The sequence below is a fragment of the Condylura cristata genome, unplaced genomic scaffold (genome assembly GCF_000260355.1).
Source record: "Condylura cristata isolate star-nosed mole 26May11 unplaced genomic scaffold, ConCri1.0 scaffold00005, whole genome shotgun sequence".
Classification (NCBI taxonomy): domain Eukaryota; kingdom Metazoa; phylum Chordata; class Mammalia; order Eulipotyphla; family Talpidae; genus Condylura; species Condylura cristata.
In genome coordinates, this window is record NW_004567106.1 from 55,740,067 (window position 1) to 55,759,899 (window position 19,833).

The following is a 19,833-nucleotide window of genomic DNA, read 5'->3' on the forward strand; positions in this document are numbered from 1 at the left end:
CCCGCCCCTCCCATAACAAAAAAAAAAAGGAAGCGACGCATGCGCAGTGAGTGCACAAGCGCTTGGGCAAATGTTGAGTTAGATTTGTTTCGTCTAGGTTCCTGACACTACCCGGTTCACGTTATTACAGAGGTTGCGAAGCGCGAGGCCAGGTACCAAAAAAACCCCGAAAAGATGTCTCTAAGAAATTGCATGAATTCTTCAGCCTCCCTCCCCCAAGGTAGTGTGTATCAAATGCAAGGGATTGTGGCGCTTTCGCGTACGTGATCTGTAGCTGCAAAGGTTAATTTGCACACAATGTTCGTATTCTCTTAGAAGCCAAAGCTGTATGCCGCGTGCGTCAGTTTCTCTGCCAACCCTTTTAGATTTCACTTACCCAAGGACAACATCCTTTTTCTTATTTCCTCAGGTGAAATGATACCAGACCATACCACTTCTCACCTCTACAAACATTTATTGAACACCCATTATGTGTTAGTTACTAAGGGCATAATTTGTAAGACAGGATCTCATGTCCTGAAAGTCACAGAACAATGATAAAGGCATGCAATATTAATAAATTAGGGAGTGTTCTAAAAGTTGTTTGTGCCCAGCACAATGGTGGCGGGAAAGAGGAAATAACTAACCAAAATTATGGGTGACGAGTTAAAGAGGCATTTGTTGAAAAGTCAAGGGGACAAAAAAAAAAATTAGTTCCTTTACTATATTCAAACAATGAGCTAGAAGAAAAAGGAATATGAAAATGATTAAATATCTAGCGGTAAACTTAGTAAATGAGGTGACAGACCTATACAAAGAAATCTAAAACACATTGTTCTATTCAAAGAATCCTATAAAACTAAAAGAAATAGAACACACAAGGAAATGTGAAAATATTCCCTACTCATGGATTAGAACTACTAACATTGTCAGAAGGGCCATCCTATACAAAGCAATATGGAGATTCATTGAAATCCTGATCAAAGTTTTGTTGGAATTCTTCAAAGCAGTAGAACAGACATTACAAATTTCATACAGGACCACAAAATACCTCAAATAGCCAAAACAATCTGTCACATGCCTAAATAGCAAACTAAACCATGAAGCTATGAGAATCAAACAGTATGTCACTACAGTAAAAACAGACACACATGGATAAAAAACTTTGGATGTAAGATCTGAAACCAGGATCCTCCCTGGTGGGACAATGGGTTAAAGTGCAGCACTATGAAGCTATCCACAGCCACCGCAGCACAAGTTCTATCCCTGGCCAGGTAGGTGACCCACATGGCACGGCAGACTTATGTCCCTCCACTGCCCCCCTCAACAGTGTATTTCATCCAATCTGCGTGTTCTGCTCTCGACTCTGTCTCCTATGAATCCTCTCAACACCAACACTTCTGGTCTGTACCTCAGTTCTTATATGCATAAATAAATAAATCTTTTTTTTTTAATTTTTTTTTAAAGATTTATTTATTTGTGCATACAGAACTGGGGTACAGGCCAGAGGCTCAGGGGCGGCGAGAGGCCTCACCAGAGACAGAGTGGGGAGCAGAACAGGCAGATCAACGAAGTACACTGCTGAGGGGAGCAGCGGGCGGGTCAGGAGAGGTCTGCCACGCCATGTGGTCACCTCCGGGGCAGGCGGGAATCGAACTCATGCGGAAGCAGCTGTAGATTCTCAGTGCTGTGCTTTAACCCACTGCGCCACCAGGGAAGGCCAATAAATCTTTTTTAAAAAGAGTTCAATAATCATAAGGAAAAAATCTGAAGCTATAAAATACATAGGCAGAACACTCCATGACATAGGCTTCAGAGATATCTTTGAAAACTCATCTCTAACAGAAAAAAAAGTGAGAAATCCTGTACTTTAAAAACACAAACAATATTGCAAACAAACATTTTCCAATTAAAAAATAAAATAAAAGGATATTTTTAAAAGGATATTAATCATTTCTGGTGTCTCCATTCATTGTAGGCATATTAAAAAACAGTTTGGATTTTTTTTTCCTGTCTTCTTTTCTCGCTGAAAATGGATGTGGTTATTTTGGATATCCATACGGATATGCTATAGATACTTCTGAAAATATAATCAGGTAATTGTGTTTCTAATATATGATGTGTTTTTTCCCATACAATGTAATCCTGTAATATAGAGACATTATTAAATATTCAAAACTGCCTCTGTTTATCTTATAGTCAGTTGACTTCGTGAACCTTGCAATCATTTCTCCAGCAGGTGGTGATAAAGAGACATGTTAATGGTAATCTTGGATGAGGGGATGAAGAACCTTACTTCTTTTATATGTTCTGGCATATTCATTTGGTGAGAAACATAAATAGTACAGCATAAAGGAGTTTGGAGTAGCAAACACATAGACAGAAAGAGGAAAACTCTAGTTCAGTAATGGCTAGACCACGAAAAGTGTCCATTTAAAATTAAGTCATCATGAGTCATTTTAGGAAGTCATTACAAAATGTGACTAGCGGGATAAGGACGTCTGGGTTGTGCAACCCTATATGATTTTAAAATGCCATTTCTTGCATGTTAAGTATTTGGAGGATGTATATGACAGCTGTTAGTGGCAGTAAGAGAAAGTAGGGGCTCAGGTTTTCCCTGTCAGCATTAAAGGAAGGAGGGCCGGCAAGGGAAAGGAACAGACTAAAGAACTGGATTTTGTTATTTTTAAAATCCAGGTGATGATTTTCAGCATGTCAAAGGCACAAGGCCAGAAAATTACAAGGTGGGAAAGAGAAGCTGAACATCATGTCCATAGAATCTTAAAAGTGCAGCGTAACTGTCATGGTTGGAGGGGACGTGATGGGAATATTCTTGCAGAAACTTAGAAGCAAGCAAATTAAATCTAATTAATGTTCTGACATTAGTTCTGCAATAGTTTCTATAAGAAAGAAGTTGCAGAAGAGAACTGGAATGTGATGGAAATTCTGATAGACACAAGAATTCAAAGCAAATGATTGGTATTTTTAATCTAAGAAAAACTGCAATACGATGGCATCCAAGTCAATCTTTTTCAATGCTGAAAGCTGGAACTACAGCCATAGTTTCCTTACGTGGTGGGAGGAAGCACTTCTCTCCCCTTCCAATTCCTAATTTTCCCTTCCAAAGAAGGTTGCAGGTCCTGCTGGTATAGTATCACATCAGCAGACTTATTTCCTTTTCTTTTAAACAAACCACCTTTATTTTTCTTTCTGGAATAGCTTTGGCATGTGCAAGGAAAGCTGAATATATAAGAAACTCACTCTTTCCATATTCTCACTCCCCCCAGCAGGTATGTGGGTTCACCTCTGCGCATAGGCTTCCATTAACCCACCTTCCCAGATTAATGTCTGAGTAGAATAGCCCAAGCGAGTCCTTCTGGCAAGCAGCTATTAGTTCTGCAAGAGGCATACTGCAAGGGAAAGTAAGCAATTTCTCTTTCTGTTTCTTAATTTGGAGGCATTAAATAGCCTGATATATCTTTGCTTCTTCAGACAACTATTTCCTTTTCCCACTGGAATGTATAAATTCCTTCTCTAATACATAAACTCCATCCATCTGACCCTTGCTTCAAAACCAGTATGAATAGAAAAGAAGTCCAAGCAAGAATTCTAATTTAATGCCACATGTCACCAGTTTTATGTCTTTGGAAGATTCTTCAACTCCTCTGGATCTTGGCCAATACCTTCACACAGATAGTAGGTCATTTCTTGACATGTAGTTCAGGAACCTGTTGCTACTCAAGTCAGTGTTCCAGAGCATCCAGGGCAATAGAAGTTAGTAATGATATTTGTATTGATCTATATTTTTAAGCAATAAATATTTGAGAGCCCCCACTGTACAGTAGGCAGATATGAGCTCTGGGTAGTGGGGATCAAATGATACTGGGAACAGGCTAGCATACTTCTACCTAAAAGGCCTCAACAATTTGACTATTAATTTGGTATCAAGTTGTTCTTAATTTTAGGCAAGATATTGATATCTATCTACATAGAGACATTATACTCACTATTACCATTACCATTTCTCATTACCTTTTCGTCACTGCTCTTACTTCTCTCTCATTCACTCCCTCTTTATCCCTGTTAATCACTAATCTATTCTCCATTTCAAGAACATTGCATGCAACCATTTGGGATTCACTTTTTTCACTCTATAATTCTCTGAAAATTCATCCAGATTGTTGGAAAGAGCAATTCATTCCTTGTTTGCAGAGTTACATGCCATGATGTGGCTGTACCACAGTTTGTTTAAACATTCACCTGTTGAAGGACATCTGGACTGTTTCCAGTTTGAGGCTATTGCACAGTTGAACACTTTTGTTCAGATATTTGAATGAACGTGAGTTTTCATTTATCTGGTATAAGTGCTCAAGAGTGTCACCACTAGGTGGTATGGTACTTTCCTGTTTAAGTTTTTAAGCATCGACCTGACTTTTAAAAGTGTGGTTGTATCATTTCGCATTCCTACCAGCAATGCATGAATGACCATGTTCCAGTATTTGGTGTGGTCACTATCTGTTTTATTTTAGTCATTTTGACCGGTATGTAGTAGTATCTCATTGTGGCTGTAATTTGCATTTCCCTAATGGCTTATTGATGTTGAACATCTTTTTATATGTCTGTTTTCCATTGCATGGATATTCTCTCTCAATTTCTCTCTCCCTCTCTCTCCCTCTCTCTTTCTCTCTCTGTCACACACACACACACACACAGAACTACTTATGTGAGGTATTATTGTGAGGTGTTATTACTTATTGTGAGGTGTTATTCGACTTGATTATGGTAATCATTTTAAAATATATGTATCTCAAGCTACCATATTTTCACTTGAAGTGTTTACAATTTTCTCAGTTATACTTCAATAAAACAAGCAAAACAGCACTCACACATCACTACCTGTAGTTCACCCATTTCTCATTTCTCTGATTCCTCTTGCCCTTTAACTTAGTACCATATAGCTTAGAATTGGTTGAATTTCTTCTTCTTCTTGCTAATTTTGAGAGCAGAAAATATGATTTTTCACTTATTGTGCTTACTGGCCTACAGCACTTTGCCCGCAGCACTTTTCGTAGTTCATGATAAGGTAGGCGTACATCTAAACACATAGCAAATCAGTCAGTAAATTCTTACAGCATTGACAGCATCAGGAATTATAAATGATGGAAGAAACTTGGATTTGAGGACTGTACAACTTGTCCCTTCTTTCTCAACTCCCAATATTTTGATTTTACTTTTCATATTCAGAATTAAAGATTACCAGAGAAAAATTCCAGAATTCCCAAGGAAGTATCTGGGAGTGTGAATAAGCTATCCTTTATTCTTCATTTATGGATTTTCACCTTGGATATAAATGGCCTGAAACTATACTATTTAATGTTTGGGGTTTTTTTGTTTTTGTTTTTGTTTTTTTGTAATCTCTAATTATGGACTACCTCCAGCAGTCCATTATTACAGCTAAACAATGAATTCCTCAATTCACTAAACATTGTTCAAAAGATCTTTTATATCACACAATAATTTTTCTGAAGAACCATTTCTTATCTAGAATGAGGCTGCTCAAGTTTGAGCACTCCTGCACAGTACCTTTTAGTATAATTTTATTTTTCTGTTTCAGTCTTGAAGACTTTATTGGGGTTATACCCTACTCACTTGACTTCCAGCTCCTTTGAGCTCCATTTAAAACATATAAGGGATAAAAATCTGGAGAGGCCTGACCCGCCCGCTGCTCCCCTCAGCAGTGTACTTCGTCCATCTTCCTGTTCTGCTCCCCACTCTGTCTCTGGTGAATCCTCTCACCCTCCGCATCTCTGGCCTGTACCCCAGTTCTATATGAATAAATAAATAAATCTTTAAAAAAAAAATCTGGAGAGGAGGGTAAGCATTTATCATAAAGGTGTCAAGTTGATCCTTGTCTTTGTTCAAAGAATTAGGTTAGTTTACATTCAATAATCTAACTGATATTTGCTTTGTATTTTGGTCTTTAAAATTTTTTCCTATATAATTTTTTTTTATGTTTTATGTAGTTCTTCAGATTTTTAGAATGGCTTCTATGTTTTAATATGGTGGTTAAGATATTTACAGTTTTTAAAAATATTTATTTATTTATGCATACAGAACTAAGGTATGTGCCAGAGGTGCAGAGGAAGTGAGAGGATTCACCAGAGACAGAGTGATCAGACAGAACAGGCAGATTAACGATATACTACTATGGGGAGCAGCAGGCAAGACTGGAGAAGTTAGGTCACCTCCCTGGCCAGGGGAGGGGCGGAGCTGGCTGCTGCTAGCCTCATAGTGTTGTGCTTTAACCCGATGCACCACCATGGAATGCCCTAATATATTTACAACACTTTATAACTCTTAGTTTCTAGTTTTTCTAGATAGTACCTGTTTATTCCTTGGCAGAAAATTAATAAAATTATGTTCCTTCTTTCTCTACTTCTCTTGTGTATTTCCCTTCTTGTACAATCAAAGTTAAAATAAATTATCTTGCTAAGAGTTTACCTTTACATGTTGACTAATTTTACACTTTCTGTATTTATCACTTTACTTCCAGCTACACCACATGAGGTAATCAATACTCATTCTCTTCCTCTTTCCTGCCCCCAAATTGGAAGTTGTATCATTTCTATGTTGTCAAGGAATATAAAATCAGCATTCCATTCTGCAGTTCTAATTGCTACAGGTCTTTGATGATTTACTCCACAGCAAATATTTCTTCAATGTTCTCTGCTAATTCATTTGTCATGGTGGCCTCCAATTGTTTATTATTTGGCTAAATTAATCCTCTGGTAGTTTCTTTAAAATTTAATGGCAACAATACACATTGAGCCTTACAAGATCATCACTTGACTAGATCCAAAATGACTGGATCTTTCCTTACGTGTCTCTAGGTGTTCCCTTGGAGAAAGAGTATGTCAGATTGCCTTTTCTCTTCAGATGATTTGATATATATTTTTTCATCCTGGCCACATAGTCTTTTTTATTATTCTTTAAATTCCAGTGAAGCTACTAAGTTATATCTCTTATTGAGTTTTTTGGGTCATTTTTTAACCTGGCACAGTATTTCCTGTAGCTATGTAAATTTAAATCTTCTTGTATGTCTCTCTTTTCTTGCTTCTTCTGGTTTTTGTTTTTTAGCATCTGTCTTAAGGTCTCCCCAAAACTATGCATTTGTTGGACTTTTATTGACTGTTTTATGTGTGGGATAAATACAGAGTGATATATAGATTAATATGCTACTTTTTAAAGATTTATTTATTTATACATACATTTATGCATACCCCTCTGGGGTACAGGCCAGAGGTGCAGGGGCTGTAAGAGGATGCACCAGAGACAGAGCGGGGAGCAGAACAGGTCAACTGACGCAGTACAATGCTGAGGGAGCAGTGGGCTGATCAGGAGAGATCTGCTCAGGAGAGATCTGCTGCGCCGCCATATGGGTCAGGAGGGCATGGAACTCTTAGCGGAAGTGGCTTTAGCTTCTTAGTGCTGTGCTTTAAGCCCCTGCACAACCAAGGAGGGCCCTGCTACTATTCTTTCTAATGCTTGCTTTACTTTCATTCCATTCTATGGCTCTTCTCACTTTTATCCCCTGTGTGTCTTTCTGTGCCGTCTCCAAGGTCTATCCTTAAGAAGCCCTTCAAAACCTTCTGTGGTTTTTTGTTTGTTTTGTTTTGTTTTCTCTCTTCTGCTTCTTCCCTGATTTCTTCCAGCATTTGTTTCATCTTTTCCTAGTCTGTTTCCATCTTTTCACTGAGTTACTGCATTTCTACTCCTTCTTCCTTCATAGCTAAAGGTGTGTTATCACGGTTACAATTAATGATCATTTTAATCTGCTCGACAGCAGGCTTCCAGATAAGTGTAATTTACCTGTTGGAGTTTTGCTACATTTTCTCTATATCCTTCATTGCACTTTTATATCTGTACTCTAGCCTTCATGTTTATCAAGCATTTTAAAGCTAGTTGGATTTCCCTGCACCACCTACAATTCAGGAGAGAACAAAGAGACTGCTTCCTGAAGCTGTATGCTTCTTTGTGTGACTCCTTCCTTCTGTTTTTCTGAACCAAAGCAGATTCAAGAGGGTTTTTTGCCACCACCTTGCTCCTTTGTTCTTACTCACATTGACACAATCAAAGGAAATAACTCCCTAAAGAAGTCTCTCTGAACACTCGCTCTTCTCCAGTAGAAATTGTGGATTTGCTGATGTTTTACAGATCTGCTTCCACAAGGTTTTCCTACCACTCTGTTTCTTTTCACACAGTTCTGCAAAGATTCCTTGGTAATCTTTACGGCTTTTTAACAGTCCTTACATGTTTTCTTGAAATCTAGTGATTTTATTAGTCTAGTTTTGCCAAAAATGTGGTTGACAAGTTTTTAGTTTTTTTGTCATTTTCCTAGTTGCTTATACACAATTTTCCAGAAGTCAAAAGCAAAAGATAGACTTGCATACCCATGTTCAAATTAAACTTCCAAGTATCTGTTTTGATATGAGAACTATTCTTTTATGACTATCTCATTGCAGTTATAGTTATAAAAATAGTTATATAACTAATTCATCTTTAATGCAGTAACTGAAATTTCAGATTATTGACTACTAAGTCATGTCTTTACTTCAAATGTCTATTTGCATGAAGATTGAATTTAAATGTAAAGTTTTAACATAACCTTGATAAATTCCATTGTTAGATTTCCTTCATTTTCCCCAGCCTACTGAGATGGTTCTATATTATTATTACCAACTCACATATATGCAAAAAAAAATCTCTATAAATATTCTCAGAAATGTTATGAATAGCTTTTCTATTTTTTTCCTTATACTTAATCTCTGTATGACTTTTTAGCCTGAGGACTTAATAGATAATCATAACCAAAATGAAAGTTAAAATTAACTCAGAGAACTATCTTGCAACCTGCTTGGTACCAAGAGATTTGCAAATCTATAATTTGTTCAGCTCCTAGGAGCTGAATTAATTATGGCAAATCACACTAATTAAATTATTTACTAGATCTTTAATTAAAAACAAATTTATTATGTTATACAGTGCATTGTGGACTTACTTAAAAGCACCTAACTTATCTTTTCATATAATGTGAAATTCTTTTTCAGAGATGTATTCAAGTGAGACCACCGAACAGGGGCGGGGGAGGAGGTTTGTGGGTTTTTCTGCTGCTGTTTAGGTCCCCAGACTTTCAGTAATTTTCGTGTATTGAATTTCTGCATCAGACAAAGCCCCTGTGTGAGACCCACATCCTCAGAGGCTACATCTAAAAACTCACTGTAAAAATGTACATAAATAAGTAGAATACAAGGCAAATAAATAAACTAGGAAAATAAAGGAGAAAAAGAAATGGGCTCTGACAAGATTGGAAACCTTCATAGAGTTGGGAAAGAAAGGTTTGAGCTGGTTCTTGGGGGGCAGGACTTGGCTGGCAGAAATGGGAAGAGGCAGGTAAGGTAACTGTGACAGGTGATGGGCTGAAGAAGACACAGAGGGAGGAATGTGTGTATCCTTTGCAGAGGGCAAACAAGTTATGTGCAGGTAGCAGGTGATGTCTTGAGGTGAGGACACCCCAACCTCTTCAATATAATGCTTGTTAAATTTGTGGTTTGGTTACTTGTTGAGTTGTTTGAATCGCTGGGCAGAGCAGTTACCATAATAAAGCTTACCAGGCCCAGGGCAGCTGTGTGCATCTCAGCTCTGGGCCATGTTAAGCAAGTAATACTCTCTAGCAGGAAGACTCTGCATAGTATCTCTCCCTCCTCCAGAATGGGGCAAGTAAGCACCCCTGCACACATATGTCCAGACTCACACTTCTTGAGCTCCACGTATAATGGTTGAATCTGTCAAGATTAACATCCCATTTCTGCTTCTCACTAGCTATGTGAACTTAGGCAATATGCTTCATCTCCTGAACCTTGGACTCTTTCTTGAAAATGGTCATAATAATAAAACATACACTTTGCAGAGATGTTGGGAAGATTCAATGTGAGTTAGTGCCAACACAGGGCCAGAACTGCAATATACACCACCTTTGTGTAAATTAGAACATCTCAACCCTCCCACTTGATGGTCCAACCCATTCACCAAGGCACTTGAATCAGTGTGAGAGGAAGGATTTCATTCCTTGGCCACTTTACCCAAGAATCCTTGCATTGAATATAATCTGCATAACTGCACACAAAAGTCTTGAGGAAAGGATTCAGCATAATGCCTGCTTATAACATTCTAAATTAGATTAGTATTTATAAAATGTGCATAATGATCTAAACTTCAACCTTGATGGTTTCAAGACAAGAGTTAGCAGGGTGTAAATAAAAAGTATTCCTCAGAGTATGCTCTAGGAGTGACTGAAACACAGCCACTTTACTGTTTAAGAAGAGTTGGGACATTTGCCTTCACATTTTTAACTTTCCAATTTTGAAATAAAACTGATAAAATCACTATAATGCATTTATTAATACCAAGTACAAAGAATGGATCCAAGAAATGAGAAGCATGGACTAGATCAAACAGTGCTTCCCAAAACTTAGGGAGTGGAGAGATTCAGAAAACAGGGGTGCCATGGCAGCAAATCCAGCAGAGGGCCTGGAAAATAAAACAGTAGAAGGTGACTGAGCCCCTTACAAGGAGTTTTTCTAGAGCAGCAGCGAGGACAGAGCGACATGGCTTTGTGAGTGTTGACAGTGGCCTCACTTAGTCCACAGATGCCATCTCAAAGCAAATGTAAGAATGGTTCTTTTCTTTAGAAAATCAGTAAGATACAAAACTTCATTTTTTTAATAAAAAACAAACAACCCTCCTCAATGAACATCTTGGCTTTCTGCTTTTTTTCAATCTGCCACTCACTTTTTTTCTGAGTATGTGTCTTCCATACCTTGACCTAAAAATTCTCAGAGTCAAGGTCATTAGAATTTCATCTTCCCATGAGTATCACACTGATGTTGATGAAATGCAAATCCACTGAAAGACAGACATTCATTTAACAAGATGAGTGTGTTTGATGACATTTGACAGGAGTCTACAAGATGAAGAAGAAGAAACAATGTGTTAAATAGAATAAAAATGGATTCGAATCTGCTTATACACATTTGTTGCTTGAACAACTGATGTAAAAATGTTTTTTTAATTCTACTGCACTGGGGTTGCTTTGTTCCTCTAGCAGCTGAATTGGCAGATCACTTGTTTTCCTGAGAGCTCTTTGAACCAATCAGGATACAGATAATCTTATTATACCTCTGTGGGCTTGTATTCCTTTTGATGAGAGTCTGGAGAAGTCATGGGTAATACTTTACTGGATGCCAGGAACTGCTTATGTTTCAGTTGTACAAGGTCAGATCTTAATTTAGCCACCAACTGGGTGCTTAATTTTAGACACACAGAGGAACACATTGGCTCCAAGATACTTCCTCTGGTTTAGGAAGGCAAAACCCTGGATAAGAATGCCAAGATGATCATTCCAAAAGGTGAAATTATGAAATATTTGATCTATTCCTCACCAACTAGCTTATTGGGTAGTTAGTATTGGGATGCTTTAAACAAGACACATATATGTTGTAGTTCACTACTGATGACTCAGGTTCATTTTGATTTAAAATTTGTTTATCCTGCATAAAAAACCTGGGCTGTAGGCCAGAGGTGTGGGAGTAAGAGGATTCACCAGAAACAGAGTGGGGAGCAGAACCAACAGATCTACTGAAATCCACTGCTGAGGGGAGCAGCGGATGAGGCTGGAGAGATCTGCTGGGCCATGTGGGTCACCTCCCTGGCCAGGGATCAAACTCTGGCAGTGGTGGATATAGCGCTGAGACTTAATCCCTAGGCCACCAAGGAAGCCCACTCAGGGTTGTTTTGTTTGCTTATAGAATATTAACTCAACTGCATAGTTACTAAACATAAAATGTTCAGTAATAAAACAGATGAAAAATGAACAGGTTTATGGGAAGTATTCATGTAACAGTGTGAAACTCTAGGAGGGTCTTAGTTAACCCTGGGTTCTGCAAAAAAGAATGAAATGCTTTTTGTGAATAGTTAAAATAAATTTTTAGCAAGGTTTTCTCATCATTTGTTTTATGGGTGTTTTATATTCAGTTCAAAAAGATGTCTTTAAATTCCTTTAAAATAGATGGAATATAAGAACTCAGTAGAAATGAAATTAGCTTCTGCAAATTAAGTCATAACATCTTGATGTTCAAAAATCCTTGGATTTTATCTGATACCAGCACCTATATGATTCTTAAAGGAATAGGTAACTTCTTAGGACTCTCCTACCTCTAAAGTTATCTCTTGAGATAGTGATGTGTGCAAGGGAGCCCTAATACTGCTTTGTTCTAAAAGTACTGAATTATGTCATAAATATCATAATTTTATATTTCAGTTGTTTTTATGGAATTAGTATAAAATCTGCCTAAAATTTTTATATGTCCACTGGTGTTATTTGATATATATGCTAATTGTTAGCTTAAATTCTTTTAGGAAACCTCTTTTGAGGGTTATCAAATTTGGGGCTACAAAATGACACCATCTTTTCACTAATTCCATCATATCCAGTTTAAGGATAGTGATTACGCCTTTGTGGCCTCTAATGTCAGATAGCTGGGTTTACATCTGTGTCTCCACCCACTTTCTAAATGTATGGACCTGGACAAATTACCTAACTACACTCTATCCTCATCTGTAAAGTGGGGAGGAGGTATGTTGAGGCCATTAAATGATATAATCTGTTTAATGTACTTGGACTAATTCACGTAACAAATAAGTACTTGCTAGATGCTACTTATAGTAATCATTGCATTCAATAAAACACTTATTTTTGCTGTATGCTCCTCCTTTGAAGGGAGGAGAGCTATTGGTGTTTCTAGAGCAGGACCTAGAATGAATTATTTAAAGGAAGCAATCTCCCTGAGGTCATGGATCCATACCCTAGCAGACACTGAATCTATAGTTTTGAATGTATAAATAGTGAAGATCCATAGTTAAAAAAAATAATCCCTAAGAATTGGTGAGTCAACTCTCCTTTATTTTTTTGATTAGTAGAGAAGGGGACAGTGACAGATACTCTGTACCCACCTTCAACAAGATATTTGACAGTATCTCTTGATGAAGCTCTTGTTATCGAAAGAAGGTGGTGTCATTGGGAGGATTTGTAACTGGATAAACAACAATTCTCTTGAGGAGTGCTAAATAATAGATCAATGTCAACCTCAAGACTTTGTCCTGTGCCAGTTTCTGTCCAACATTTATCTTCATCAGTGGACAAATAAAAGATATGCTTATTAAATCTACAAATAGAATAACAATACTTGGAGATATACAGAGTATATTAGATTTTAGCAGACTGGAATAAAGATTCAAATCTGAGAGGGAGACAGAGAAAGAAAGGTAATAGGGTGAAATGAAGTTCTGCACAGCGATGATGTAACTGAATTACAACATGTAGAAGTTGGAGAAACTGGGCTCCAAACCAAGTTTGTGATATGATAGCTCAAAAATTCATCAGAACTTGGGCTAAATGAACAGAGCTACAGTGTCTAGAGAACAGAAGGCATCATACCCACTTAATGTTGTGTTCATCTAAATGCAGTTATTGTGTTCCCTCCACAATCCATGGGCCAGGGCAATTTTTAGAAAGAGATGGATAGCTGAGTTGTTTCCAGAAAGCAATTAAGGTGCAGGGATGTGAAACCACATCATAGGAAGAACAATTGTCTGGAGAAGGTTCTGTGGAGACCTGACAACTTCTTTGGGACTTGTTAAGAGCTCTCCTGTAGGGGAGAACAACATTTTCTCAGTATTTCTCCCAGAAATACAAGTAGTATTTCAAAGAATAATGGATCAAGGAGATGAATTCAGCATAAATGCTTTTCGTAATTGTTAAAACAAGTCAAAGATGAAAGATTGTGTGTGGACACAGTAAGATTCCTGTCACTTTACTCAAGCTGAGGCCAGGCAATTCCACATTGCACATATTAGTCAAGTGGCTACCTGATGGCCACTTGATGATTCTAGAAAAAAAGGGAAAGGAAATAATGAGTGTGTCAGATTATCATTCAAGATAAGGAATAGGTCTACCAAATAAGCTTTAGAATTTTGCTTCCCCATTTGAAAGGATTTCAATCCTGAGTAATAGCAGGTCACTAACTATTTGCATCATGTCAGGCACAGCTAATGAGGCATTTAATCCAGGAGGGCAGGATTTGAACTCGCCTGCCTCCACCAGAAAGAAATCAACAGTCTATATATGATTTGAAAATGAGATACAGGGGTGGAATGGCTCATTGTTGATTGAGCTTAAAATGAAAAATATATGAATTGGACCTGATGTCATGTCAATGAAATACATCATGCCCAGGAACAAATATTTTGAGAGAGAGAGTATATTGTATGTGTACTCATGTAGCTGTACATCTATACCAATACCTGTATTTGGATCTTCTTTTTATTAGGGTCTAGAGATAATTATTTTTTACTGTTATTATACCTAGTTAATGTGAGCACCTATGTTTTACTCATCTTTTAACTCAGTTGTATAAAGCAAATGTTATCTTACTGGTTTTATTTATAACTGGCCTCACGTTACTCAAGAGCTGCCACTCATAATTAGTGAATAATAAAATTTTGGTATCATGTGGACAGATACAATTAGTTGGGTAATGAAGCCTTTACTTGGATGACCCAGGTAAATGGGTCACCTTTCAGGTTTCTGTTCCTCCCCAAACCTAGAATCTCTCCCACTGCGTTTTAACTGCTTTACTAAAAGTTGGGGCTTTTTCCTCTCTTGTTGGCATCTCCAGGGTCCCTGGCCTCCAGGAAATGACCTATAAGGTTCAGCACTGTCAGCCAGGTCCAGGCCAATGTACTGGAGATGTAAACTTTTCTTTTATAACATCAATCTTATTTCATTCAAAGTAGCTAGATGTAACTAGTTAAAAGAGCATTGACATAGCTGATTAAAAGAACATCATTCTCATATTTGACACTTTATGCATGACATTATATTCTTCAGGGATATGAATGTTACTAACACAGTTACCATAGCTTGGCTGTCCAAAATGTCTTACACAAATTCCCTCCTGCTAAACATTTTATGTTGTTTCTAATGTGTTGGCAATTTTAATGTAACAGAGATGAACATTTTCACATGCAAATCTATTTTGTCTGATTATTTCTAGAAGATAGGAGTCTGATTATTTCTAGAAGATAAAGTCCTAGATATAGAATGACAAACAAAGGGTAAAGCTGTTTAAAAAATCCTATTTTCGGGGGCCCTCCCTGGTGGCGCAGCGGGTTAAAGCACTGCACTAAAGCCACTTCCGCATGAGTTCAATTCCCACCTGCCCCAGAGGTGACCACATAGCGTGGTAGACCTCTCCTGACCCACCCGCTGCTCCCCTCAGCAGTGTACTTCATCGACCTGCCTGTTCTGCTTACCACTCTGTCTCTGGTGAATCCTCTCATCTTCCGCATCTCTGGCCTGTACCCCAGTTCTGTACGAATAAATATAATAAATCTTTAAAAAAAAATCCTATTTTCATACTAACTTGTGATCAGGATACTCCGATCAAGTTTGCTTTCTACAGATCACATTTGCTCTATTCTTCTCTGTTCTGTAGTTTGTTTCCCCCCAAGAAACCACAAGCTTGTGAACTAAAACTATCCTAGACTGTGTGTGTCATTTTCAAAAGCTACTATATGCATCTTTATTTCTGTCATATTTGAATTTAATTTGGAAATTAATAGTAGAGAATGGAATTTTCGGACTTTGTGTTATGAACCTAGAGAGAAACAAAACTAGTTTGACAGCTTCTATCACTAATGCATCTTTGTCAACATTAAACTTCAGTTAGTGAAGTTCCAAAAACTGGAAGTGAATTTGACAAAAACTCTTGTATGACCTATAAAGAAACATAAGAAATCATCTATTCTTACTTATTTTGAGGAGTATCTATCTGATCACTATTGTCAGCAAGTAGTGGATGTTCCTTACCTACCAGTTGTCATTTTAGATGTGTGTGTATGTGTCAAATTTATCAAGTTGTTTGCTGAGAAAGATGCTGTTTGAAGTGGTCTAGTTCTTCCTGTACCCTTATACTTCCTCTCTAGTATAAAAGGCAAACATCATGCAGAGAAAATTGCTATAAATTATTACCTATTAGTAAATATTACTTGTATTTGTGGGATGGAAACTGATTCTGGCAGAGTTTAACTCTGAATTCCTGTGGTGACCAGTTGACTCTGTTGATGAACTCAGCTTAATGAAGCCATTGATCTGATTTGCCACTCTATGCTCCAAGATTCTGAAAAAAAATAACAAATTTTGTTCATATTTATTTCAATACCTATCTTTGAATTTACAGGTATAAATGATCCAAGTGCATTACTTGATAATAAAAATTGAATGCAAATAGGAATTAGCATTGTTTTATACTACTAACTGTATTTTCTTAACTAAACCAAAACATGAAAATGCCCTTTTACACTTGCTCTTCCTCTGGTACAACAGATCCTGATGATTTTCTCTTGACCCCAGTAGATGAGCTCATCTCTCAAGAACCCCAGCAGTTCCAAGGTAAAAGAAAATTCCCTCCAGCTCAGGGTCCCGCAGTCCACATAGCATAACCAATTGTTCCTTCAGAACCTCGGAGTTTGGATTTAGTCTGACCTTGTATTCAACTATGAAGAAAACCAAATGTTACTATATTGCCCTTTTCCTACCTCTATATCACCTCCTACTAGACTTAGTGTTAGACCCTCTGCCACCTTCCTTATCTCATGCCACTTTAGAAACTGACCTAAGAGATTCTGGTTCTACTTGGGGGACCAGCATGATCTTATTGGCATTTGAAGGGCACTCTGGAAGATGGAACAATAAAGCTTAAATACATACCCTCTCGGTGATGTAACAGAATTACACTGATGTGACAGCTGTGGGGGTAGTGTGATATTTATGGATACAAAGTCTTTCCTTGCACGGTGGAAGCAACTGTCCATGCTGGGAACTCTTAGGGCCAGCCGTTTTCAGGAGCCACAGAAATAGTTTCGCTTTTGTTATGCCCAGGACAAGTGTGAGGGTGAGTGGTGTAGGAGGTTTGGATGATTAAAAGTAAACCAAACAGGTCACAGGGAGCCAAGTTACATTCACCAATGTTCAGGGTAAAGAAAGATCTTGTTTCGTGCTTTGAGAGACCCCACGTGTAGGGGAAGTTCTAAGGGGCCTTACAAACATATTGGTAATCTATCAGTGTGGACCAGGGCTGGGTGGTTGTGGGGAGAATCCTTTGCAGAGAGCAGCGACATTTCATGTACTCACATTCACGCAACATCCTATCTATGCCATCAGCCCAGCCTCCTGCTGATGCAGTGGGGCACCCATTGGTATGTTGATCCTATATTTTTAGACAATGTTTCGATTCCAAGACCAAAAACAAACAAACAAACAAAAAAACGCACACTGGAGGCAAGTTTAGGGCACCTCAGACCACTATAAGCAACACAAAGCTGCATTGTACTGAGCCAAGGATAAAGATTTATGTGTCTCTGAAAGCTATTTTTTATTTTTGGAAGTTATTGTCATCAAGAGCTGGCTGTGAAGAGCAGGATCAGAATGTTTTCTTTTAAGGACAACAGACCATGGGTTGTTTTTCTGCAACTTCGAAAAGACTTTAAAAATAAAGCTGCTCTGTGTTCTATCCAGATTTGGGTGGGTCTTTTAACTTCTGCAAGCTGAAGTTTTCACTTTGGTATCAACTATTCACCTACAAAGTAGAATGAAGGGAGGATTTAAAATAAGATTGGGTATAAAGAATGCTTTCCCAGTGGCTGAAACAAAGTGAGGACTAGGTCATTCCCAGCTGTTATTATATTCACCATTTTAATTATTTTAATTACTAAACAAGATACTCTAAAACTTCCAAGATCACCAAACTTTCCTTTTCCCCACGACTTAAATCTGTATTTTTATTCAACCCAATTGTAAGTTGAGCTAATAAAGCCTGGTATCTGAATATCTGAATAGTACATTTAGATTTTGAAAATCCTCAATTGAGTGACTACCTGGAGTATATGAGAGGACTTCAGAAGATCCATAAATTCCCTGAAATTTTATGCAAGATCTTAAGTGTGCTTCTGGAAAGAGAATTCATTGCTTTCATCAAATGTGTTCCTGACCCTAAGCAAGTTTACCTAGTGCTGTAATAAAAAAGGCTAACTATACAGTACAATTGTCTCAATTATTTTACAATTCAGCTACAAATTGAGAATAACTAAATCTCACTAGACTTCTTCAAAATAAGACTGAGTGTTAACTGACAAACTATGATTTAGAATGAGTCTATTAATTTCTACAGATGATTAAAATATTATAAGGGGCCCTCCCTGGTGGTACAGTGCATTAAAGCACAGCACTAAGAAGCTAAAGCCACTTCAGCATGAGTTCAGTCCCTGCCCCGGAGGTGACCACATGGCGCAGCAGACCTCTCCTGACCTGCCTGCTGCTCCCCTCAGCAGTGTACTTGGTCAGTTAGTCTGTTCTGCTCCCCACTTTGTCTCTGGTGAATCCTCTCACTGCCCCTGCACCTCTAGCCTGTACCCCAGCTCTATACACATAAATAAATAAATATTTTTTAAAAAGAAAGAAAGAAAACAACTTTCTACAACTCAACTCAGTTTCACAAGGAGTCCATGGTATTTCCCATACTAGAATCCCACATTTCAAACAGGGCTAATGTTAAGCCTGTGACTTAAATAGGTGAAAGGCTCCATATCCCATTACTAAGCCCAGAGCCATGCAACCCCTCTGACCAGAGTGAGAAAAGCAGCAGGCCATCCCACACGTTTAACTTTATCATCTAATTGTGCTGAGGACTCTGTGCTTGTCTCTAGTAATATGTCAACAGTTTGGGTTTTTTTCCCTGTTGGCCACTGAGAACTGCCATTTGATTAGGAGTAAAGTGGAGAGAAAGGACATTAAGGAAAGATAGAGTTTTTTCCTCTCAGAAAAATAACAGCCCAAGTGAGGATTTGTGAAGAGCTTTCAAAGCAAATACCTAATGGGTGTAAATTCAGATGTTGAAAAATTGATGTAAGAGGAGAGATTCACAGATAAAGAAGGCCAGAAAGGACCTGGAGAATTTCAGCAGTGGGTTCCATTAGGACAACTCTTGAGTTCAGCTTGAAGTGGTTGTGAACTGTGGCTGTAGAATAGCAGGGAGGGACTGGTGAATGAAAAGGAAAAAGACATAAAAATACAAAAGTAAGGAAAAGTGAAGCTAAGCAGAGTGAGTCATCATGTTTAGCCAGAAGGCAGACTGCATACCTGTCAAAAAAGATAGGCTGTAAGAATAAAGCCTGTGTGATGTTAGTGTCTGTTTATTAACTCATTCATTTTTTCCTTCATTCAATACACATTTAGAGATCATGAACCATGAGACAGAAATTTTCTAGGTGCTGGAGGTTTTTCTTTGCTTTTAACCTGCAAAACCATTTGGGTGCATGTGATTCACTTGAAACAAATAGATGGATTAGGGAAAACTGAAATAGTCATCAATAAATTACATCAATCAGCCCAGAAACATTTCTGTTTGACTCTTCAAAAGCAGTTCATGTTTACTCTGCTGATTTTTTTGCCAGGTCAGTTTATCTGTTGGCAGTTCTCATAATTAAACCTCGCTTAATAAATCTACATTTGCCTCTCCCCATAGTAGCAGTTCCAATATTCCTAGCTGCATTAAGGATGCCCTTCTGCCAAATTATCAGGAAAGATTTTTCGAGAAGTGCATGTAGCACAAGTCAATAGAAATTATTTTTCTGCTGTTTCCGAAAAGCATGTGGTCTGTTCACACCCAAGTGAGCTAGTCA

At 37.9% G+C, this 19,833-nt stretch overlaps 1 protein-coding gene across 1 annotated transcript in view; it reads left to right on the forward strand.

Annotated features, from left to right (window-relative positions):
* The first annotated feature begins 9,327 nt into the window (after window positions 1-9,327).
* ASB15 (ankyrin repeat and SOCS box containing 15) overlaps window positions 9,328-19,833 on the forward strand; it is a 28,250-nt gene continuing 17,744 nt past the window's right edge. Inside the window, 1 exon segment of the mRNA XM_012720762.1 lies at window positions 9,328-9,429. Within this exon segment, the coding sequence (XP_012576216.1) occupies window positions 9,328-9,429 (102 nt within the window).